The sequence below is a fragment of the Panicum virgatum genome, chromosome 5K (assembly GCF_016808335.1).
Source record: "Panicum virgatum strain AP13 chromosome 5K, P.virgatum_v5, whole genome shotgun sequence".
Taxonomy (NCBI): domain Eukaryota; kingdom Viridiplantae; phylum Streptophyta; class Magnoliopsida; order Poales; family Poaceae; genus Panicum; species Panicum virgatum.
The window spans coordinates 34,258,640-34,283,182 of record NC_053140.1 but is presented as its reverse complement, the minus strand read 5'-3'; the positions used below and the strand labels follow the sequence as shown (position 1 = coordinate 34,283,182).

Sequence of the window (24,543 nt, the reverse complement as noted above, 5' to 3'; positions counted from 1 at the left end):
ATGTGGGATGAACCAACTCGGCACTTATTAGGTATTTCTTTTGAAATTTTCAAAATTTTATTGAGTTTGATGTACAATTAAACTTGGAACTGGAGACATAGTTTAAATCATGCAATTTAAGCAAAGCACTTTTCGGCTATTAATATTATGACTATTAGTATGTGGATTAGTTTTTAGTGCTTTAAGCACTGGGATAAGTGGCCCTAGGCATGAAAAACTGCCAGCTCCGCCACTGGCTCCAGTTGCCCTCAATCAATAAGACAATAACCACAAAAGATTTTGCTTGCTGCAGCTGCAACCATGAAGCGAGCAGGTCACACCGCAAGCATGACTCATGAGATGGTGATGAGTTGGTTGTGTATGGGTAAATCTCAGAGGTCATGATTTCATATTTGTCATTGTTAGCCTTTTTAAGTTATGATGACATTGTTAGCACTCGCATATTGAGCATCATGAAACTGAGACTAACTATTCTTTTTTGCTAGTGCCAGGTAATACATTCCAACCGTTGTTCTCAACCACCAAACGCCGTGTTTGCCCGCTCTTCGTTTGCACAGAGTAACTGATGCTATTGCTACTTTTACCTCTTTATTATTGACTTTTTGGTTCCATCTGCAGCATCGCGCAGGGAATCAACTAGTTTACGATGGCTGGAAATTTGATTCCCGGACAGACTCACTGTTGTTGCTTTTTTTACCGGTGGAGTTGTTTTGGTGTTGATGAGCTGTTGAGGATTCGGAAGTGAACCAGTGCAGCGCGGTCCGATAGAGAAAGCAACCAAACCAAAACCTGGGCCACCCCCGTGGGCGGTGGGCCTGAGCCTGAATTGGAAGACGGTTCGAACACGACCACGAGCACCCAAAAATCGCAATAAAACGGAGAGATATACTGGGTGAAATTAGAGGAAAAAAAAAACACAAGCCGAAACCCTCGCCTCGCCCTGCCCTGCCCCTCGCCGCCGCCGCCGCCGCCCGCAGCAGCGCCCCTCGTCCCGGCCGTTCTCCGGCCCCCCAAGCGCCGCCGAAAGCCACAGATCCGGCCGGATCCGATGTCGGGCTCGTCCGGGCGCGCGGCCCCGCGGTACGCGCCGGACGACCCGTCGTTGCCCAAGCCGTGGCGCGGCCTCGTCGACGGCACCACCGGCTACCTCTACTACTGGAACCCGGAGACCAACGTCACGCAGTACGAGAAGCCCAAGCGCCCCGAGGACGACCTCCCGCCGCCCCCGCCCCCGCTGCCTCCCCCGCCTCCCAGGAGCCGCGACCGCCGCGAGAGGTCCAGATCCCGCTCCCGCACCCCGCCCCGGCGCGACCACAGGGACCGCGACCGTGACCGTGACCGCGACAGGCGCCACGACGAGCACGCGTCGTCCAAGTCGGCGGCTTCCCACCACCATCCTGCTCCCGCCGCCGCTGCCGTACCCGATGATCCGTCCACCGAGGCGTACCGCCGCCGCCACGAGATCACCGTCACGGTATGAATTCCGCGAGCCCACGTCCCCGGTTAGGATGTTGGATGCAGCTCGAGCTCGTAGTATGTTTCCTGACCAACTTCCTTGTTGCTTGGCCTTGTTGCAGGGGGATAACGTGCCGCCTCCCATAACTTCATTTGAGGCTGGTGGCTTTCCGTCAGAAATTCTGAAGGAGGTATGAAATACCGTTGGTGAACCCCTTGACCCATGATCTAACTCTAACCCTAACAGAGTCGCGTGCGAAGGATCAAGATGTTCCAATGTGCCAAGCGATGGACTGCGGATGTGTTTTCCAGCTCTTGCTTGTTTCTCTTTATTTACTTGATTTGTGCTAAATCAGGGCTGCCTATGAGACCGACTGCTTATCTCCATCTCTGTGGCAGATGCGATATCTGCTCCGAGGTGGAGCTAATGTCGTATGCTGCCTCGCGCGCCCTCTGGCCAATAGTGCGACGGGCTGAGGGCCGGTCTCGTTGATGGAGCTGCCAAGGGTGGGTGAACGCCCGAGGCTGCTCGCTCCCTCCCCGGGGGGCTGCCCATGGCGCGACGGGGCACCCACTCGCGGCACCCACGGTGGCCAATTCGTTGCTCTGCGTGCAGCTCTTGGAAAAGGCTCCTCGCATGGATGATGGGCCTCTTCTGGGGCTTGACCCATGGAGGTCTGGCCCAGGCTGTCAGCATCCATCCATATGTAGGATTGGGTGGCAGCTGCTGGAAGGGGCCTCGTGGATGAACGATCGATGGCTGAGCGAGCCTCCAGGGACTCTGTTAGAGCCTTTTCTACTTCGCCTTGTGTCCGCAAGTCTACGCGTTGCGGTCACACTTTATTTGTATGGCCTTAAATTGTCCTCATGCATTGTCTTTATTTGCGCAACGAAGAGTTAAAAAGGGAATACTTTTATCAAATTTGGGCAATATATATTAATTCCGCTGCTGTCCTTACTTTTCCTGTGTTTGTTGCTATTTGTCCCTTGTTTCCAGATACAACGTGCTGGATTTGCAAGCCCAACACCTATCCAAGCCCAGTCATGGCCAATTGCCATGCAGAGTCAAGATGTAGTAGCTATCGCGAAGACTGGATCTGGCAAAACTCTTGGATATCTACTTCCTGGATTTATGCATATTAAACGCCTGCAGAACAGCACAAGGAATGGTCCAACAGTGCTAGTTTTAGCACCTACAAGGGAACTTGCAACACAGATTCTGGATGAAGCTGTGAAATTTGGGAGATCAGCTAGAATTTCTTGCACGGTTTGTTCCTCCTGTTTCTATTTTAATATACAGATGGTCATAGACTTTATGGTCTGTAACCTTGATAAACCTTTTTAATTCAAAAGATTTTTTTGCGGAAACTTACCTGTTGATGACTTTTTAAGAGTTGAAGGTTATATTGTGATGTACTGTGTATCTGTTCCTACTTTTTGGGCTCAGTGTAAGGATCTCTGGTTTATATTTTCATCGTCTGACCATGGGTTCTTTATCTGTTTATATAGTGCCTGTATGGTGGTGCTCCTAAAGGTCCTCAATTGAGAGATTTAGATAGAGGAGTTGATGTTGTTGTTGCGACACCTGGAAGGTTAAATGACATTCTAGAGATGCGAAGGGTAAGCCTTAAGCAAGTGTCGTATCTTGTTCTGGATGAGGCTGACCGCATGTTGGACATGGGTTTTGAACCACAAATACGGAAGATAGTGAAAGAGATACCTCACCGGCGTCAAACCCTTATGTACACTGCTACTTGGCCAAAGGAAGTCCGAAGGATTGCAGATGATCTTCTTGTTCACCCTGTCCATGTGACAATTGGAAGTGTTGATGAACTTGTTGCTAATAGTGCTATTACTCAGGTATGGACTGGGCCCTATACAGATCATTCATGGAAGCTTCTTTATTCCTTTCGCGATGCATGAATGATATATTGTTCTGTTCTTGTTTATCAGTTACCCAAGTACTTCTATCCTAATTGTTCCTGTTATCATATTCTCTTGTTCTGTGCAGCATGTGGAGGTGATAACTCCCTCAGAAAAGCTTCGACGTCTGGAACAAATATTGCGATCCCAGGATTCAGGTTCCAAAGTATTAATATTTTGTACTACCAAGAGGATGTGCGACCAACTTGCAAGGACACTCACCAGGCATGGAGCTTCGGCCATTCATGGTGACAAGTCCCAAAGTGAAAGAGAGAAGGTTCTGAATAATTTTCGATCTGGAAGGTCTCCTATTTTGGTTGCAACAGATGTTGCTGCAAGAGGTTTGGACATCAAAGATATCAGGTTATACTGTCTTTCCATTCTCTGTTATGCATGTTTGTATTCTTGATTTCTAATGTCATACCATGAAGGAACAATTGAAAAGTGAATTTGCTTGTATATTCATCATAACTCTAGTATATGTTAACTGTGCATTGATTAATCAAAATGTCAATGCGTGTCTATTTGTCACTCATCTACAATAGAGGTTACTTATTTTAATTGCCATCGATTATACTTTCCAGAAAATGTATTGATCCAAATCATTTTGCACCATTGCATCAATGTTTAGTGCAGATTTACACATAACCTTATGAATTTTTTTGTGCTATTTTGTTCGTCGTAGTTGTAATAGGCATACTACCTTTGGTCAAGAAAGCTTGAGCATTCAGACGAGAAGCCATACAATATAAACTGTTCTGGTTGTCTAAAGCATTTTGAAATGACCGGATGTAGTACTTTTTGTGTATTATTTTCCATTATTAGAAGAATAAGGTCTGAACCACCATCATCATGGGTATAACTACTTACAAACTCCTGAAGTGATTGCGAACTTGCAAATATGTTTCCTGTTGCATTGCTCATGTATTGAAATGTGATACCAATTTGTTCACTTTGTGCCATTGTGGATCCTCTTTTTTAGGATTTACATCAAAATATTTAAGCACCTTTTTGTTTTCTTTACACAGGGTTGTGATCAACTATGACTTCCCCACTGGTGTTGAAGACTATGTTCATAGGATTGGCAGGACAGGAAGGGCTGGAGCAACTGGTGTAGCATATACATTTTTCTGTGATCAGGACTCAAAATATGCTTCTGACCTTATCAAAATTCTGGAAGGGGCAAACCAAAAGGTACCCCGTGATTTAGAGGACATGGCTTCTCGTGGTGGTGGGCGAGGTAGGAAGAGGAACCGTTGGGCATCCCGCCCTGACTGGGGTGGTTCTCGTTCCGAATTGGATTCTAGGTACAGTGGCAGAGATGCTTCTGTGAGATCACCACGTGGCAGCCGTGGAAGGGATGATTATGGCGGCCGTGGCAGGTACACTTGCTATCAACATGCAAATCAGAATTAGCAATTTTTCTGTTGGTTGATAGGCCTGTATCATGAGGGTTTTTAAAATATTATTAATCTTTGAAATACACAAAAAACAATAATTTAAATAAGGGTGCAATCCCTCTCACTCCACCAGCCTACCAAATAGCTTATGGACCGCCTCAATCTTGTTCAGTGTTTTAGTTTTTTAGAAGAATCTGATTTGAGATTTTGATTTCAAGTTAGCTCAAGTAGAGCATCTGTTTTAGTGATTTGTGGTTCCTTAAATGCTGACCCTTGCTAATTTTTTTTTGATGCTGACAGGTATGATGGTGAAACTGATGGGCGATCTCGCAGGTCTGCTAGGGGTCGCAGTAGAAGCCGTAGCAGAAGTGACAGTAGAAGCCGCAGCCCAAGTCCTAAGAGGTCACGACGTCATGAGGCTACCCGGAGCAGAACCAAGAGTCGTAGCCGAAGCAGGACAAAGAGTCGGAGCAGGAGCAGGAGCAGAAGCAGGAGCTATACTAGAAACCGCCGTGCTAGCCGCAGCAGGAGCCGTAGCCCTGTTGGTAGCCGTAGGCATGAGAAAACAGCCAGTGGCTCTGGGTCTGCTCGGCCTAACTCAGGGCACACAGAGCACAAAAGCCCTCCAAGATCGCATTCTCACAATGACCATGCGAACCACTCTGACCACAAGGATGACCATCAGATGGAAGATGGGAAGATGGAAAAGGTTGATCTTGATCACTCACCCAGCCCACAAGATGACAAATCTGCTCCATATAGTCCTGTGTACAATGGCAAAGCTAGTGGTTCGATGAGCCCCAATGGTCAGCCAGTGGTTGATGCTGAATCTGTTGAAGCTTCTGAAAAACCTGAGCCTGCATCTCCTGTGCGCAACAGCAAGGGCAGAGACGATGAAGAGGAAGGTATCATAGATGAGGATGGAGAGATAGCTGAGGACGATCCTCGATCAAATGCTGCAGCTACACAAAATGGTGCTAACTGATTGTGTTCAATATAGAATATCTGCGTGGCTCCCTGCATCTGCTTGTGACAACCAGATTCTCTCTTTTATGCAAGCTGATCATTCACCAAGTTGAGAATGCGGATATGCATTTGTATCTCATTAAAACATCGTATCTTTTTGTGGTTGCGGAGCATATTGTGTGATACCTGTGCTGTTTGTGAACCAAAACCAGAGATCTGTCATGTTATGTTTGTTGTCATTATAGTTTGTCACTGAAAGTAGTTTATGAACTTTGATGTGTTTGTGCAGTCCCGGTTTTGTCTGGATGAAATTTTCCAAATATGTGGCGCCTACGTGTCTGGATGAACTTTTGTGGTTTTGTGTTCTTTGGTCCTATGAAATAGCCCTATTGCTTTCAGCGAGCTTGGCGTCAACGGTGCATTTATTCCTTCAGTGGTTTTCTTGCTCACCAATTGGGTCAGGAGAAGCCCGTCTCGTGTTTTTTTTCTTTGTAGAGTGTTTCCGTACGAGATCTTGTATTCAAAGCAATAATAACTCCAGAATTACATTTCATTATATTAAATTCAGAGCAATTGGGGAGGGCTTCCGCACTAATGCACGGTATGAATTTATTCGGAGCAAAATCACAATAATCAATGGAACAAAACACATACAACTTGGGCTCATATTGACGTATCTGGAAACGAACCCATGAGGATTACAGGATTGCTATTTTTTGGTCTCCAAAGTTTATCAGGCCTTGCTTTTGAGAGAATATCGGAGAAAAACCCAGAGGGCGAAGAGAACGCTGGAGGTTGGATAGACTCCGTTGATGGCATGCCTGTGCCGCCATGTACAGCTTGCTCCAGTGCTACGATCTTCCTGCCAGTACTAGAAGCCTTACCACAAGGGCAGACACTTATCTTCCTAAAGCATTGCTTGTGAAAGATTGACCCACACAAACCACACTTCGTAGCTTCATCCTCCTACAGCAAATGTAACAGATTTCCTCAGCAATAAATATAAAGCCAAAAGAAATTAGAAGGCAAAGACTTGGCAGAGCACCTGAAATGGGAATATAAGGGACAGGGGGTCATCACAAGCTTGTCGAGCAGCACAAGGTACACCAGCATCATAGCATACAAGGCATTGCTCAGTGATGTGCTCAAGTATCCTGTTCGATATAGTATGCATCTTAACTGGAAGTACTGTTTCAAGCACAAAGAATTTGTATTAGTTGGTGCAACCAACTCACTGAGAACATTATTATCATCTGAAGGTTTATTTCAGTCTCAATCTTTGAATCATCAAGCATTAGTCAAGTTTTGAACAATAACCAGAGGGGCAGCATAAGAAACAACTATACCTAAAAATTGTTTAAGACTCACGATTCATACTTTTTTTGGGATAAACGTCAGGCATCCACTTTGGGGCTTTAATTTGCTTAGGCTCTGATAGACCAAAAGCATGAGGAAACACAATTCTTCAATTGTGATTTGTGATGTACATAATTGTAAAGAAATATTAGTCTAGTGCAGAGTTCTGTTATGCTTAATAATGGAGCAGCATACATTGATGCAGACAATATAAACCATATTTTATTGACATACTTATCAGAATTTAATATTTAGAGAAATAAGTTGCACAAAAGTCTACGTCCAGTTTGGACTGTGCACTTCAAAAGATCTTCTAGAAAATGAATGGTACCTGCAAAAGCCCCTTTTGAGAGATCAACAAGGTCACGAAGCGCAAAGAAGTCATTTCCATCAAGAAGGTATCTTCGAACTCCTAGTCCTTTATGTATGGAGTTCCGGAAAGGACATTGGACGCAAGGAAGCATAGCTGCTATTTTCTTTCGGACACTCATGACATTAAGCAGAGCTGGCACTTTAGAGAATAGGAAAGGATTGACTGCACTTACACAGAGCATAGGCTGAAAATGCAAATCACCATTCTTTAAGGTTGGGAAAGGTATGAACGTTCATATTATATAGTGCACTTCAGAACTTATAAACAAACAACACACAGCTTTAAGTTATAATTACCTGGTCATAGATGGAGTCTAAATATGCTTTTGCTAACTGGGAAATCGGATATAGCGAAAAATCCCAGCAGTGCAAAACTCTTGCTGGCAGAACTGCAGTGTCATTTGTGTGACAAGAAGCACAAAATAATTGGCCAGTATAAGAACAAAACCGAGGTTTGTTCCATCCGATAGTTTGCACAAGTTCTTGCAGCAATGTTCGTCCAGCATCCAAATGCCTATGGCATCCTGCACAGTTGTAGTGCTGTAATTCTAACAACTGTCTGGTTGACTTCTGTGGCCTATCCTCCACAATAAGTGATATTGTCTTGCCCATTGAGGTGGAATCATCATGGGAACCTCCGTTGCATTCTGAATCTTTGGAATTTAAATCACTTCTCCGTTTTTGCAAAGATCGTGGAATGAGAGTTTTCAAAAAACTATATTCATACCCAGGCCTCCCTGGTGATAAAAAATTAACCAAAGGGGTCGGGATTCCAAACGGATAACTCGAGACTAGCAAAGAACACAAGCATTCTTGAATTAGACCGCTTCTGTCACTGACAACATCCGGGGATGCATTCCCAAATATTTTATTTGACTCTTTTTCAACATTTTCCCATGTAGGGGGAAGACTCAAACCTCTCTCATAAAAGAAGTCCTTAAGTTGCCGATAAAGTGCATAAAATTCACGGTACCGTCGCTCAATTTCCCATTCATCCTCACCACTCCTCACTTTTAACAAATAAACAGTGTATTCTTTGACACCAACCATCCGTTCACCAAAAGAAACATCCCCAGTTCTTTGCTTTGCCCCCACAATCTCCACCCAATCAATTCTTGAAGGATACTGAGGAAGAGGGTATACAAAGGCATCATCTGCACCAGAAGTAGAGGCAGTAGTGCTGCCATCTCTGAAATGGTGAGCCTGGCGAGTATTGCTCTTGCGATTATCCGTAAAAGATCCATTTTCATGTGGCTCCCCTGAACTGAGAAGAATCTGTTCCATCTCTTGGACCATATCATCAAATAAATCATTTTCGTCAAATATGTCCACCTATAGTTAGAAAGTGACTGTGTCAATCCAATAATGTGCTTGAACACATAAACATTCATGATTCAATATTCATGTTATACAGTAATTTAAATATTTGATCACGAAAAGGAGGTAGAAGCCTTTTTTTCTTCTTTTGAATGAAGGAGACTACTAATCGAAGCGTGTGGTTGAGCACATGTATGTTGGTGGAATACTGCAATCAACATAAAGCAGCACCAAATAATTGCCTTTTTTACGTTTTCATATGAACTATATGTGCATGAATAAATATTTGATACAGACCATATAAACTATATGTGCATGAATAAATATTAGATACAGACCAATGAGTACATTTGTGTTTGGTTATTGGGATAGTAGCATTGAGAAACCCTCTTCAATTAACATAAGACTGGCTAAAGGCAGACTAGGTCAGAAATGAATGAGTATCAAAATGCTGTTGATGTAAATTTGGATTAAAAAATTCAGGAACAGAGACCAGAATAGTTGCTAAATCCCAGAGTCTACCAAGCTATGTTAGAATTCAGTGGACACATTTTTGTTCCCCTGCAATAAAGCCTTCGCCACGGCAGGCCAGGACAATATAATCCAAATTCGCGAGCTGACAGATTAAACATCTAAAACTCGTACCTCTCGGAGGAACTCCATAAGCAAATGCTGCTAGACATCAATCTTAACCAAGCTGACGACGTCAGGGCATGAAAAATTGACAGCTATTCCGCCCAAATTCACAGCTTTAATCAGTTAAACTGAAGTCCAGCGAACCCACCTGGTTGTGATCCGGACGCGGATGAACACGCGGCGAACCAGGACTGGACCCCTGCTGCGCGATGGCCTCGCCTCCGGCGGCCGCCGGAGGAGGACCGGCTCCAGGCCGCGACTGCGCCGGCGCCAGCGCCGGCGTCTGGAGGCGGCTGAGCTGGTGGTTCTTGGGGAATCCGGAGACGGCGGGATGGTCGTCGAGGAGGAGATCCATCTGGTGGTCCCAGAAGTCGGCGGAGGGGCGGAGGGTGCCGATGGAGCTGGGCGTGCCCAGGGCGGAGTTGGCGCTGCAATACCTGTCGTCCTCGGCGTCCGATCCGGCCGCCGATGAGGCCTCGGACGCGGCGCCGGCGGCGGATCGCCGGGGTGGCTCCATGCCGGACTGGATCCCGGTCTGCCCGCCGTAAGCTGTGTCTTCTGCTAGGGATTGGCGATGTCGTTTCGTTTCCTGGAGGGAGAACTCCCAGTTGGACTTGCACTAAGGTCCTTGTACTTTTGTTATTTCAAAATTCAACGGGATCTGCAGCAGCACTTCAGTACTGGCTGCATCAGTGGATCCGGACTTCCTGAAGCAAAGTCACAGGTGACTTTCTCCTTCTTATTTTGTTACACATTTTGTTACACATTTCAAAATCACAGAAGAGATCGCAACTCTTTTTTGTTACACATTTTGTTTCAAAAGTCAATTTTATTTTCAATATATTTCTTTTCCCAAATTCTTATTTTTGCTTTTCCACCCATGCGATAGAGAGCAAATGAAAAAGGAGTTATTTTTCACTTAAATGGTAAGCTTTGAAATAAGAATAATAGAATAATCATGAATTCAACTATTTTTTTCGAAATCTTTTCTGGGCCCAGGAGTGAAGCTGGACGCCTGGATTGATTGGTCTTGTATTGAGTAAGCTAAAATCTGCAGCAGCCGTTGGATGGAGAATGGATGGCATCTAAGAAGGGAAAAGTCACATGTGACTTTGCTTCAGGAAGTCAGTGAATCCACGCGGCAGTGGATCTGCATTGGCCCCTCAGATCGGCCTGCCTTGGATCATTGGCCCCATATCAACCGGAGTTTGGTGAAAATGAAAGATCTGCCTACTTTGTTAAGCAAAATTTTAAATCAGAAGGGCCATCGCCTACTTTGTTATGATCTGCCTCTCCAACAAGGTAACATCGTCGCTTTCAAAAAAAAAAAGGTAACATCGTCTCTATGCCAAATGGAGCCCGAGCCAATTTTTTTCCGACATTGTATAACAATAGTCCTTCCTATGTCTATAGGCCGAACAATTCACGTGTAGCTTCGGTTGCAATCTTACTTCAAATGGGTATTTGGAACACATACAATACCTTTTTTTATAGCTACTCCTTCCGTCCAAAAAAATGTCACTTCCTATATTTAGGTTGAACGTATGCTAGAAATCTCTCGAAAATTTTTATGGAAGAAACCATTCTCTAAAATTTTTATATGAATTCAAGATATGTAAGTTTTAATTACCTATATTATTAGAGCGTCTCTAGCATATTACTCATATCTCATACCAAAGAACACCCCCCCCACACACACACCACCCACCCCATCCCCCCAACCAACAAGGGAGGAGTGATTCTCTAGGTGAAGTGATTCCCTTTTATTCTCTAGCATAAACTCTCACGATGGAGAATATACTTTTTTTCAGCTCCCTACCTCTTTGTTCATTTTACAGAATCACTTCCCAAAATCAACAGAGGATCAACTCTGGGAGCCCGCCAAATGCACCTTAACTATATTTGCATTTTTTTATAATAGTTGATGCAGTAGACTAGCAAAATCCAATCATCAATGGATATGATAGAGGGATCAATGAATAAGTGGGAGGGGTGTGTGGTTTGACGATCACTAAATTTTTTTGGTAATAAGGATTGGATTTGTAATCTGTTGGAGCATCTTTAATCACCAAGATATTAGGGAGAGGGATGAGTAATATGCTAGAGGCGCCCTTAGTGCTTAAGAAGCATGTATTAGCAATATGAATTGTTGATCCCGGTAATGGGCAATGATAAAGGGAATGAAATGGTCGCTTTGCCTCTATTTTGGAAGATTTTGATGTTACTTGATAGAGTATGTTCCTTTCTCCGTCAAGATTGCGTTTCAGTGCTTTTCTAAGAATTTGATTCAAGTTATTCTTGATTCCAAATCGACGATGGACCACATCCACATCAATTTTTGCTTGATAGCACCTCCAAGCTGTTTTTCTTGTCACCAATGCCTCTCGCTTTGTTGAGATACGTGAAAAAACGAACACTAGTAGACTAGTACATGCAAACTATCTCCATCACAGAAATCTCACATGGTTTTGTAATTTGTAAATGTTTATACAATGCAATCTCACATGAATTCGGAGATGTCAATTGGCGTGGCAACCAATGCTGGAATAAAAGCAGCAAGACGTTCCCGGGCAAGGCCTCGCTACTGCGTCGCCGTTACGGCCGTGAAACACTGGCCGCTGGCCGCCAGCGCCGCGCGGAGCGCCTCGCCGAACTCGACGAGGCTGCCGGCGTCGGGCATCACGTCCCTGACGGCCTCGTGGGCGCAGAACCGCGGCGCCCACGCCGCCAGCCGCGGCGTGCTGGCCTCGTCGAGGACAGGCTGCCCGGTGATCTGCTCCGCCGCCCGGAACCACCCGACGTACGACCCGAGGACGATGTCCAAGAACCCGACGTCGTCGCCGGCGAAGAAGCGCCGCCCCTTGCTGCACGCCGCGAAGGCCTCCTCGAGCTGCCCTAGCGCCGAGGCCACCTGCTCCGCCGCCTCGGCCTTGTCGCCGTCGATCATGCCCCACATTATCCGGAGCGCCGCCGGGAGCTGCGCAAGTTCAATTTCGAGTCACCGCTTGAACTAATTGGCTGCGGATCCGTGCCATGGCTCACCACGCACCTTGGCGTCGGCGTAGTCGGCCCAGAGGCGGTGGACGGCGCGGTCGCAGGGGTCGGCGGGGAGGATCCGCGGGCCGAGCTGTTTTTCGCAAACAAAAGGTCACGGTAAATGATCTATTTTCCAAGTCATTTTGTTGTCCGCCTCGGTTAATAAATAGAAATAAAAAATAAAATAAAAATCCCATCGACAAGCCCGCTGAGCCCATCCACGGGCCCGCCAAACCCATCCACGAGACCGGTGCATTGCTAATGCACGGCCTCCTGCCGCTGCGCCCGTCGCCCGGCCGCAGCCACGCCAATCCAGTCCCGTCGCTGCGCAGACCTAGTCCCGCCGCCTACTGCGTCCCGCCGACCCGCTACGCGGGACCTGCCACCCAGCCCGCCGCACCACTTGTAGTTAACCAAGGCAGTGGAGGGGAAGGGAGGGGTGCGCCACGATGGAGAGAAACAAGAGAGAGAGAAATATGAGAGAAAGAAACAAGAGAAAGGCTAACGCAACTATATATATATATATATATATATATATATATATATATATATATATATATATATATATATATATATATATATATATATATATATATATATATATATGGATGCCTGTTAACAGACCTTCTTAGTCTGTTTGGGCCTCCGTATTTTTTGAGGCGGGCCTTATAATGTGCCCACCTTAGTTAATCAATTAACCAAGGCGTTTGATTTAGAATAACTGTCTAGGTTAATTTATATTAACCAAGGCTGGTATTTTAAGGGTCACTGCCTTGATTAACCAGTTTTGCGAGGCGGTTTTTTCAACCACCTCAGTTAATAAAAATTATACTAGCCGGTAAAAATGTCGGTAAAGATGTCGAGCGGGGGCCCCGGTTTGCCGAGCGGGATGCCAAGCCAACAGGGATGACAAGGCTGTTCTATGGCTGTTTTCTGAGTTTTTCCAAAATTTGAACTAGCTAGATCCATTTACAGAGTCTGTTGGAGAAGAATTCCGAGCGATAGCGTAACTCTGCCTATTTTACGCATATCGCTTCTTGACACGCGTCCCCATCGTGGCCCCATTTGCGAGCAGTCCTCTGCGGGCTGACGTCATTGTTTGCGTTCACTCAGCTTGTCGATGCTAGCATGCTCCGGCCAGACCACCATTTTTGTTTACCTAACTTACGCCCCATACATAGTGACAGTCAGGATATCATTAGAATGTTTGTGCCATGTAATCGATTGTGGAAGTAGCTATAAGACACTGTCGTAAAAAAACAAATGAAACAAAGAACACATAAAGTTTTTTGATAATTACATAATAGCCAACTTTAGAAGGAAAAGAGACCACAAAATAATCATTGCCATAGTCGATCCAGAGTGCAGGTTCACCTGGAAGAATCATTTAGGCATGTTTTGAATATCCAAGAGGCATGATCGCCACTATTATCCTAGGAAAATCTAAAAGAAATTCTCTTCTTTTCCCAATTTATGATCTGTGTACAACTAGCATTCTCTAACTTTTAGTCGTATGTGGTATGCCAGCTACGAAACTGAATCATGACCATGTACCCACAAGAAGAATTTAGAGACTGTACTTGACAAGCTATAACCGAGACAGAAACAAACGAACTGTTTGTAGTCAGGCAAGGAACAAAGCTTTTACCCAAGATCCAGCATGGGGGCACAAGCCCCCTACCCCTAGGAACTCCATGGATTCTATTGTCATAGTAGCACACGGTAATCAGTGTCTAGTAAGAGCTCAAATTCCTCCTCGGCCACATAATTATAATTGTTCTTCCGCTCTCAGTAATGTACTATCATGTATTAATGTAAGAAGATGACTGGATTTCTCATCAAAGCGTTGCTGTTGTGTTTTCTTAAAGATGGAATGTCCCTGGCTGTGGTGTGAGATGATTAAGACTTCTTCCATTATTATATTATTCGTCATCTCAGTGCAGAAAATGTGGTTGGTCGGAGATCAGATTCCCCTTTTGTGGCTTGGATCCAGCAGTACATCCTCATTATGCGGAGCACCCGACTTGATGCTAGCATGCTCCGGCCAGGACACCATTCTGGTTTACCTAGCTTATGCCACATACATAGTGACTACAAGCACTGGCTGAGCTTAGTGTTGCTTAGGGGTGGCCATGCCCCCCCCCCCCCCCCGATTAATGCAAATTACCACTAAATGAACAGTAAATCGGATACTATTCAATAATTTTCAGGGAAGATTACCATAGCTGGGCCCCCCTCATTAGCTACTCAAGCTCCGCCACTGACTACAAGGACATTATTAGGATGTTTGTGTCATATAACTGATTGTCGAAGTAGCTGCAAGACACCTTCGTAAAGCAAACAAACTAAACAAAGAACACATAAAGTTTTTGGATAATTACATGATAGCCAACTTTAGAGGGAAATGAAATTGCAAAATAATCAGTGACATACTTGATCCAGGGTTCAGGTTCACCAGGAAGAATCATTTAGGCATGTTTTCAACATCCAAGAAGCATGGTCACTTTTTTATTCCAAGAAAATCTAAAAGAAAATTCCTTTTTACCCAGTTTATAATGTGTGTCTAACTAGCATTCTCTAACTTTATGCCGTATCTGGTATGCCAACTACTGTTGGGGAGAAGACTCCGCCAAGCAGTAAAGAGGGAGGGACACCGAAGACTCCAAAAAGAGAGCATGTATCAAGAGCTCCAAAAAAAAGAGCTCCCTTGACCCTTTGGGCCAGCCATATATATAGAAGGAGAGGGAGGTGGCAATTTGCCCCCGCCCCCTGGCGAATACAATAATTATAAATAGGCCCTTGGGCCATCACATGAGGCCCATTTACACTTTGGGCTGGGCCATCCCCCAACAGTAACCCCTCAGCTACTTTGGTTTCATGGGCACAACAAAGCATAGTAGCTGAATGTACAAGAAGTGGCCCAGATCCATCTATGACTTCAGAGCCTTGGTTCTCGGCGCTCTCACCCTTCGCACCGGATGAGTCTAGTCGCATCTTCGGATCACTCTTCGTCATCACCGAAGTAGAAAGGCGAGTCCCTTGGGTCGAACTCTGTCGACGAGGGCGAAGGCCGAAATCGTCGTCGTCGAAATAGAAGGCGAGCCCCTCGGGTCGATCTCTGTCGACGAGGGCGAAGGCCGAAGTCGTCGTCGCCGAAGTAGAAGGCGAGCCCCTCCGGTCAAGCTCTGTTGACGAGGGCGAAGGCTGAAGTCATCGTCGTCGAAGTAGAAGGCGAGCCTCTCGGGTCAAACTCTGTCGACGAGGGCGAAGGCTGAAGTCACCGTTGCCGAAGTTGAAGGCGAGCCCCTCGGGTCGAGCTCTGTCGACGAGGGCGAAGCCAAAGTCGTCGTTGAAGCCGAAATGACGAGCACCGGGCAAGACTTGTTCGTCAGGAGGTTCTAGGCCTATGGCCCCACTATAGCCCCTCTTGTCCGGGGTTCGTGGTGGAGGTAGCATAGAGGTGACGAAGCCCATTTTGGATGAAGATGCTTAAGCCTCTCAGTTTCACGCGACAGGGCCTCCCTGCCTTCGGCATTGCGCAATGGATGACTTTAATGTACTGGAAGTGAAACTAAGAGGAGCGGGACCCATTTAGGGCGTGCAACTCATGCTTACTTCTTTCAAGCGTCTTCACTTGTTACGCACCGATGACTCCCCTCTTCGCTCGACAAAGAGGGATAGATGCTTCGGTGCATACCTGTTTTGACCAGATACTTTTTTCAGAGACCTTGTTTATATTTCACAAGGGAATTACAAGAGGGTTCTGCCTCGTTAATAACCGCTAATATAGGAACCGGAGATAGGATTTTCCCACTCCGGAGCTGACTGTTAATTCACCTGCAAAAAACGTGTCATATCGTTTCACATTTATTACAATGACTTTGCCTTTCTAGGCCGGAGTGGTTCCATCTTTGCCTTTGACTTTACGTGGGACAGGATTTTCCTTGCCTTCGGCATTTCGCATGACAGGATTTTCCTTAGGATGCCTCCGGCTCTTTAGCATGAGTTGGTCATACCTAACCTTCGGCATTTTGCACGACAGGACTTTCCCACCTTCGGCTTTACGCACCGAAGGACTTCTCTGCCTTCGGCTCTTCGCACGACAGGACTTTCCTTGCCTTCGGCATTTCGCACCGAAGGACTTCTCTGCCTTCGACTTTTCGCATGATAGGACTTTTGTTTTCAGCGTGAGCATCTTTGGCTCCCTGCTGCAGTGCAGTGCAATGCAATGTGATGTAATGATTGCAGTATGAGATGAATGCGATGCTTTTGCGATGAGTAAATTGAAGAGTTGGCCTATCAATCAAGGCCCAACCTTCGGGTGAGTCCCACTTTGTTATCTGGTGGAAATCCCATAAGTTGACTGCTATCAAGCAGTACCAAAGGCCAAATAAAATTATGTGAGTCCCCGGCATAGCCATTGTCATATATAACTTAGTTCGCTTCGGGGTGAAAATCGATAGCCCGAAGGAGAATCTTGCATCAAATTCGGATAACCGAAACCCCATATATAATTCTCTTTGGGGTGAAAACCAATAGCCCGAAGGTGGTATCCTAACTGCAGAAAGAATTATGCCCATCCTTCAAAAAGAATTATATATACATATGTCTGATGCCTCATTATATGTGGCAAGAATTCCGAAGCCCGATACAATAGACCGAAGGGCTCTGATAGTTTTGTTAGACATGCACATTCATTGGTAAATACAAGCAAGTAGTGCCGTAGTCTGATTTTGGAGGCTTCGGTGTGAGCCGAAGGACACAAAGGTGGTAATAAAAAGATTTAAAGTACCTGGCTCTTTTGCAGGGGGCATCTATTCGGCGCATATGCGTTTTTTTTCATTCCATCGCACCTTCTCCCCCCCCCCCCGCGTCCTCCGCCCCGTCCCCTCGTCCTCCACCCCGGCCGGCGGCTCCCGCCGCCGCGCCGACGCCCTTCTCGCACCCGCCGCCGGCCACAGCCCACCGGATATCCGGCCCCGCCCGGCCGGCGGCGCTCCCGCGTCGCCTCGCCCTCCGCCGGCCAACCCGCCTCCACCGCCGGGCCACCGCCGCCCCCGACCCCCTCCTCTAGGTCCGGTGGACCTTGGAACCCCAGCAACTCAAAACCTAAAGGCCGCCGCCGCCCGCCACCACCCCGGCCGGCGACCTCGCCGGCGGCTGCTCCCCCACCAACCGCCCCTCCCCGGCCGCCGCTCCTCCCCCTCGTCCTCCCGTAGCTCGCCGGCGGCAAATAGATTTCATGTTTTTGCACTTAAATAATTCAATAATGGAGGATGCTTCGGTGTGAGCCGAAGGGGTGTAAACTAACAATTCTTTTTGCTGGATGACGAAGGAAATTAAAAACAAATCATAGTCTGATAAAGAAGACATACTTCCGAAGGTGTGACTTCCACACGAAGTGGTGCATTGTGCCAACTCGAAGGGGGTGGTTCATGCGTGTTTACCACAAGAAACCGGTCGATCTACGTACCTCTGTTGTCTTCTTGTACCTGCTTCAGACGAGCATACCAGTCTAGTTGGAGCCGCAGTGCTTGGAGCGTACGGCGCCGGGCGCACGTGGCTGCCTTCGCCGCGGGCCCGAAGCTGGAGGTGTGCCTCACTGGGCCGGAGGGGTGGACGATGCTCACCGGCGCTTTTTTCTTTTTTATATTTTGAAAAAATAAAAATTTCAAAAATATATGTACATTTTGAAATATTTCAAAAATATCCCCCGGTCGCCCCCCCATAGGGCGACAGGCCTTAAGTGTAATTTTTTTTTTCAAATTCGCAATGAGGTCCCTGGGAAAAAAGGCCCTGTCACCCCCCCCAACGGGCGACAGGGGCCTGTCGCCCACCCCTGGGGCGACAGGCCCTATATATGCCGTCATTCCCTTTGTCATTTGAGCCTGCCATATGTCGCCATTCCCTTTGTCATTTGAGCCTAAAAATTCAGGAAAAAAGAGAGGGGTGAGAAGAAGAAAAACGGCGAAGCTCTGCCGAATTGCGTACTTTTTGAAATGGTGGAAGGGCACTGCTATTGGATCACGTATGTCTGGGCAAAGAATGCTACATTTGGGAAACCCGTGATCGCCGTGCTGAGCAGTGGCAACCTGTGATATCGTACTCGCAGCTAGATACACTATGGTTCCTATTTTGAGCTATTCGAGCGTGTAGTCGTCATCATCGTCGGCAGGATCTCGGCCGCTAACTCCTACCGCACCTAACTTGTCCTTCATTAAATTACGGGAAAAAATTGCAAGAACTTCCCTTATTTCACGAGCATTATGGAACCCACAAATATAATAAGTTCACATCAATAGTATGAATAGAAACAAATGACAAGTAAACTAGCACAATCATAAACATCGGATACAAATAAGCGGTCCACAGCTATCTCATTACAAATAAACATCAGAGATACAAACATCAGATATATCTAACCACCCCTAGGGCGTCGGACCCTCTTAGCCCTCTGCTGGGCACGGACATGGCCCTTGGAGTAGGTGAGAACATCCGGAGACCTCACCTGTCGCTCAGGACGCGCAAGGGGTTGCGGTGTCTGCTGCTGAGAGATCCCAAGTGGTGCTCCTCCTAGCTGTGAATACCCCAAGACATCGGGGTCACCTTGCGCGGCAGGCTCTTCTGGACTCAAGCTGTCGAAGTCGTCTAAGGTGAAGGTCTCGTTATCTGGTCGAAAGGAGGAAGAAGAAGGTCCGGCGCCCGCATGGGGGTAGAATCCTACGCAAAAAATGTGGATGTTAGCGTACGCTCGTATATTTTGTCATGACATGTAGAAACCGAAATACGAAACATAAAATAACCTGTGTATGCCGGTATCTGTGGCCCCGGTACCATCCCTGGATACGGTCCGCCAACTGGTGCTGTCCCTCTAAACATTCCAGTATGGCCGAACGCAGTAGCTGGATCGTATCCTGTATGTGATATTAGTAAATATGTAGGAACACTTGATGTAATTTTAAAGAGATATGTACGTTACCTGCACTTGGGAAGAACTGCGACGTCGGCCCGTGCACGATCGACGGACACGGGAACGATGACGAGGCCTGAGACGACCCGTGGCTGTCTTCGTACTGCACACGGCTTCCGAAGTTGTGGACTACCTGACGCAACTGATCACGCTGCCTCGACCATGCCTCTGTCTGCTCAAACTGGGTCATTGGGGATCCGGCACGTACCCTCGTCAAGTAAGTCGAGCAGTCCGTCTCCATCATGTTGCAAAGGCGAAGCTGCATCAATTCAGTAAAGGTACAGTTACAAACACATGAATTATCTTATGAATATGATTATATATATATGCAAATATGATCAAGAGACTCACCGCGCCAGCGAGTGACTCCACGTGGTACCGGGCATAGCCATCCTGAGGCCTCGCCTGGTGTGGCTGCGGGTGAGTGTCAACAAAAACCAGACGAGCCCGAGTCCGGGGTAAGTACCAGGTGAGGTAAGCCCTAAAGGAGCTGTCTGTGTGTGGTCCTGTTGGACGGACCAAGTGCTCGTCTGCCTGTTCCCATTGGTCCACTATTTCATTACATACCGGTCACACCAATCGTGGTGTATAGAGATCGCCTCCCCGGGTGGACGAGGACGTAGCACCTCTAGGGCTCGGTGCTCAACAGCTGCAAAGTAAGACCTGTGGCTCGAGTCGATCACTGGGTCTAGCAAGGAGTCCATCTCCATACCTACATTCAAAAATATATGAGAACACATAGGTAAATATATATTTCATACAAACTGGACACATAGGTACAATAATAGTTCATTACATACCTGCAATATTTCATTACTACATATTACAAATAATGAAATACAATTGTGGATCATGACACCGAATGCCTTCCACGAGCAATTCTCGCCGATGCTCGTCTGAACGTAGGAGGTGCTCCATCTCTGGGATTTCCGGAAGGACCGACGTCAGCAGCATCGTGAAGTGCATTCTGAGGACACTTCTTGTAGTTGTGACCCAATGCTCCACATTGGCTGCAACGCTTTTGTGCCTTGCTTGCTTCCGACTCGTCCATACCATTCCGAATACGACGTGTCTGACGGCGGCCTTTGCCTTTCTTAGTGGCTGGATCAGGAATAAACATCTTATTCTCATTATCCTGAGTGAAAGGCCCCACAATTCCAATCCCGTACACCTCATGTCTCCAGGTGGATACAGCTGCTTCCTTGCTGAAGTACGGTGAAACAAATACTCCTGGCTGCAACGCAGACTCTGCACATGCCGCAATGAGATGGGAGCATGGCAAATGCAATAACTTAGGCTTCATGCAGGAGCAGAAGGCTTTGCCATCAACTGTAATCAAACTCTCCTGTACCACCCTATCTCTACGGATACCACGACCAGTTCTATCCTTGCATAGAACCTCAAATCTATGCTCCATTGTACCTGTCGATATGACGCGGTGCAGTTTGGCCTTTTCAATCTTCTCTTGCATATATTGTGTCACTCTTTTGCAAAACTGAATTTGGGGGTTGCTGATGTTTATGCTTGCAGCCGTGTAACGCTCTCTGAAATACTTCATGCACCCATACATGATGAACTCAACAATTCCCACAAGAGGAAAGGCACGACAAGAACGCATAACCATATTGAAACACTCTGCATGGTTCGTTGTCTGAATACCATACCGTATTCCATTGGTATCATAAAGGAATGACCATTTCTTCTTAGGTGCACCTCGAATCCAGTGTGAAAATGGCTTCTCAATTGAATCTCTAGCCTCTGCAGCCTGACTCGTGCCTGCTCCTGATGCCCTTACCTTCACTAGCTCTACAGTCAACTGATCAAGCATCTGCCATAATGCATTGAATTTTCTCTGTTGATTTTGGGTGCACAACCTCTTAAACAGGTTCTTAAGATCCTTGTTCTTGAAGTGCTCATAGAAGTTTGCACCCATATGCCTAATGCACCACCTGTTTTGGACATCGGGCCACAATGGAGGCGTTGTCGCAGTTCCACGTTGCAATTTCAGTATTGATTGCAGGATACCTGCATGCCTATCACTAATAAGGCACACATCTGGGCGTGCAGCAACAACATGAATCTTCACTCGTTCAAGGAACCAATACCAACTGTCTATGTTCTCATTCTCAACAAATGCAAATGCGAGCGGAACTATTTGGTTGTTGCAATCTACACCGATTGCGGTGAGTATCTGACCTTTATACCTTCCAGTCAAAAATGTGCCATCAATGCAGATCACCGGAAGACAAAACTGAAATGCTCTAACACAAGCACCTATGCAAAAGAAGGCTCTTTGCATAATTCTTTGTCCCCTAGTCACGGCTGGTACGAGGTATGTGTCATAAAAGCTTCCAGGATTTCTAGCAGCAACCTGGGATAACATACGAGGTAGGTTATCATATGAAGCCTCGTATGTGCCGAACCGCATCTCCAACACCCTTTGTTTAGCCCTCCATGCCTTCAAATAACTGATGGTGTACTGATAAGTCTGCTCAATGTGTCGAACAATCATTTTTGGCTCATAATTAAGGTTGTCCATAATAAACCCATACATTTTCTTTGCAACAAAGTCGCATGATATATTGCGATGCGAGGGAAGAACTTATGACAACAAACAAGTGTGCTCTGTGACAATGGAACATTTCCAGTTGAACTTCCATTTTCCCTTGAATGCATGTACTCGCCATTGACATCCATCATTCACACACTTCACCTCATATTCTTTACTGCCAGACTTTACGACTCTGAATTCTCGTTTCAATGATATTGCCCATAGTCTCACAGCATCTTTTACGGCTTCAATGTTTGGATATGTTGCACCTTGCACTACCTCATTCCCTCTGTACTCCCACTCCTGATTTCGTACATCTTCTGCGACATGACTGCCAAAACCATGCTCCTTCCACTCTCTTGGCAATGAGTACTGCTCGTCATCAAATGAGCCCTCATATTCTTCCATCTCTATTGCGGTTTGGTCTTCTGCCTCCATCTCGTCCACAATGCTATGTATCCTTTCTCCCTCATCAGCAAGGCCCTGTGGTCCCATGTTTTGGTTCCCTGTCTCTTCTGACTCATCTTGCTCAACATAATTGGTCTCTCTTTGAATACTCGGAGTTCCTTGATGTGCACAATGTTGGATTTCATTTTGTGTCTTCTCCCGGATTTGAACAAGAATGGCCAGAGGCCACCCACGCTCTAGAGCTGCTTGCATGTACTTCTGCCAATCATCAGTGCTGTGTATCATCATCAATTCCCATAATTCACTTTCTACCTCCCAATTAACAAGAGACTGGACAGTTATCACATGTGTCAACGGATCAACATGGAACCCACGCTGCAGCCACTTACATATGGAACCAAAACTCCTTTCCAGAGGTTTATCTATGCCGCTAGATGTGCGCTTAAAGGCAGAAAGATCTACTCCATTTGGCCCATACATAACATTGTATTCACCATAAAATACTTGAAACTGCATCTTGCTCGACATATCTGTATATCACATAATACTTATCGAGTTATACTCTTTACTTCACTACCTTATTCAATAATCCGTAAAAACTAAGTATGAAATTCAACTACAACGTATAAGTATTCATAACTACATGATGACACTCAAATTCTATACTGCATATGCCAAATTCTATTCTAAATCATAATTAATTTATAAACACGTCTCTAATAGTACTGCAATTGTAATAATAAATGCGTAGAACTAATTTTCTAAACTAATTTACTACTACGTAACTACAAACTAAAGTATCATTAAACTCCTACTTAAATGGTTTTACTATAGCACTAATTAAATTAAATTACTCACCCCTACTTAAATTACTCATACTTAAATACGTAGTACTTAAATATAACAATATATAAACTAAATGTACTAACCTGCATATCACAAGTGCTGAATCCGGCAGGGCTTCGCCGCTTTCCTTCTCCTCACTCCTCTCTTTTTTTCTGGATTTTTGGTGGAATTTTCGGGCTCAAATGAGGAGGAAAGGGGAGGGTTGGAGCTTATATAGGGGGCCATACCCCGGTCGCCCGAGGGGGGGCGACAGGCCCCCTGTCGCCCGTTGGGGGGGCGACAGGGCTTTTTTTTCCCAGGGACCTCATTGCGAATTTGAATTAAAAAAATTACACTTAAGACCTGTCGTCCTATGAGGGGCGACCGGGGGTATTTTTGAAATATTTCAAAACAAACATATATTTTTGAAATTTTTATTTTTTAAAAATATAAAAAAGAAAAAAGCGCTGCTCACCGCGTCCGACGTGGCGTGGGCCGAGGGGAGGTGGTCCTCTTCGCCGTCAGCAAAAGTTGTGCCGCAGGTGGGCCGCCTGTGCCGCAGCTGGGCGCCTCGTCTTGAGCCAAATTGACCGCTGGACCAGTTTATTCTTCGATCAAAATCTGGGGTCTGCATACTTCCAAAATAGATGCTGCCTCGGGGGTCCATTAGTGTGTTATTATTTTTTTTGCAAAATAAATAGGCAATAGTAATAATAATCTGCTGGGAAAAGAGCTCAGCTACATTGCCGAAGGGTAAGCATATTCTTACCGAAGGGCGCCATGGGGAGCCCGGGTTCTGTCCTGAGATGACAAACTGATGAACAATCGAAGGCATCAGCGGTGGAAGAATGGCATTCGGAAGATAACACAAGTTGAATTTTAACAACCGACAAGAAGTGACAGCCAACAACAGCTGAGTTGGTTTAGCGGACTAACTTGCGAACGTGGGAGTCCTAGGATCGAGTCTTGGCCTCCCGCTCGGTTGAGATTTTTGCGCAAATGTTTACCTGCGTGCCAAATTCTGGCTCTGGGCCAGACCGAAGCCGGGACGTGGGCCGAAGGCGACACGTCCGTTGCGGGCCGAATGGGCCGTCGCCCACGCGGAAGCTAGGAACCGGCCGGATCGAATCCGCCGCCGGTCGAAGTCGACCGGGCCGAAGCCGAAGCTGAAGTCAGTCCAGCCGAAGGCCGAAGCCGAGCGGAGCCGAAGCTGATCGAAGCCAAGGCCGAAGCCGAGCGGAGCCGAAGCCGAGCGGAGCCGAAGCTGGGGGGCCGAAGCTGATCGAAGCCCAGGCCGAAGCCGAGCGGAGCCGAAGCCGAGCGGAGCC

At 46.4% G+C, this 24,543-nt stretch overlaps 3 protein-coding genes across 5 annotated transcripts in view; 1 reads left to right on the top strand and 2 right to left on the bottom strand.

Moving 5' to 3' along the window:
- Positions 1-925: 925 nt before the first annotated feature.
- LOC120709530 (DEAD-box ATP-dependent RNA helicase 40-like) lies at positions 926-6,091 on the top strand. 3 transcript variants are annotated; one of them, XM_039995202.1, is made up of 8 exons: positions 1,341-1,474; positions 1,578-1,646; positions 1,855-2,301; positions 2,453-2,722; positions 2,965-3,315; positions 3,467-3,741; positions 4,407-4,760; positions 5,079-6,066. In XM_039995202.1, exons 3-8 carry the CDS (start codon positions 2,212-2,214, stop codon positions 5,761-5,763), a joined length of 2,025 nt encoding a protein of 674 aa, XP_039851136.1. In that variant the 5' UTR covers positions 1,341-1,474; positions 1,578-1,646; positions 1,855-2,211; the 3' UTR covers positions 5,764-6,066. The 3 variants fall into 3 exon arrangements, with proteins under 3 accessions (XP_039851133.1, XP_039851136.1, XP_039851134.1); XM_039995199.1 differs by lacking the exon at positions 1,855-2,301 and having other exon boundaries at positions 926-1,474; positions 5,079-6,091; XM_039995200.1 differs by lacking the exons at positions 1,341-1,474; positions 1,578-1,646 and having other exon boundaries at positions 1,660-2,301.
- Positions 6,092-6,273: 182 nt separating this feature from the next.
- LOC120709531 lies at positions 6,274-10,026 on the bottom strand. Its single transcript, XM_039995203.1, has 5 exons — positions 9,574-10,026; positions 7,770-8,804; positions 7,432-7,657; positions 6,790-6,932; positions 6,274-6,710 (listed from the first exon to the last, which is right to left on the bottom strand). The coding sequence occupies exons 1-5, from the start codon at positions 9,940-9,942 to the stop codon at positions 6,408-6,410; spliced, it is 2,076 nt and encodes a 691-aa protein (XP_039851137.1). The 5' UTR covers positions 9,943-10,026; the 3' UTR covers positions 6,274-6,407.
- Positions 10,027-11,872: 1,846 nt separating this feature from the next.
- Positions 11,873-24,543, bottom strand: part of LOC120709866 (glutathione S-transferase U11-like) — a 28,279-nt gene continuing 15,608 nt past the window's right edge. The window contains exons 4-5 of the mRNA XM_039995502.1: positions 12,475-12,552; positions 11,873-12,402 (exon numbers count right to left, since the gene is read on the bottom strand). Of these exons, the coding sequence (XP_039851436.1) occupies positions 12,007-12,402; positions 12,475-12,552 (474 nt within the window). The 3' untranslated portion in view covers positions 11,873-12,006. The remainder of the gene's footprint in view (positions 12,403-12,474; positions 12,553-24,543) is intronic.

Bases quoted from the DNA above. Each gene is read 5' to 3' on its own strand.
- LOC120709531 (XM_039995203.1), bottom strand. From the start codon at position 9,942: ATGGAGCCACCCCGGCGATCCGCCGCCGGCGCCGCGTCCGAGGCCTCA. The intron at 8,805-9,573 runs GTGGGTTCGCTG...TTCTAACTATAG, and splicing joins CGCGTCCGGATCACAACCAG to GTGGACATATTTGACGAAAA. The intron at 6,711-6,789 runs GTGCTCTGCCAA...CATTTGCTGTAG, and splicing joins CCCTTATATTCCCATTTCAG to GAGGATGAAGCTACGAAGTG.
- LOC120709530 (XM_039995199.1), top strand. From the start codon at position 1,049: ATGTCGGGCTCGTCCGGGCGCGCGGCCCCGCGGTACGCGCCGGACGAC. The intron at 1,647-2,452 runs GTATGAAATACC...CCTTGTTTCCAG, and splicing joins CGTCAGAAATTCTGAAGGAG to ATACAACGTGCTGGATTTGC. The intron at 3,742-4,406 runs GTTATACTGTCT...TTCTTTACACAG, and splicing joins TTGGACATCAAAGATATCAG to GGTTGTGATCAACTATGACT.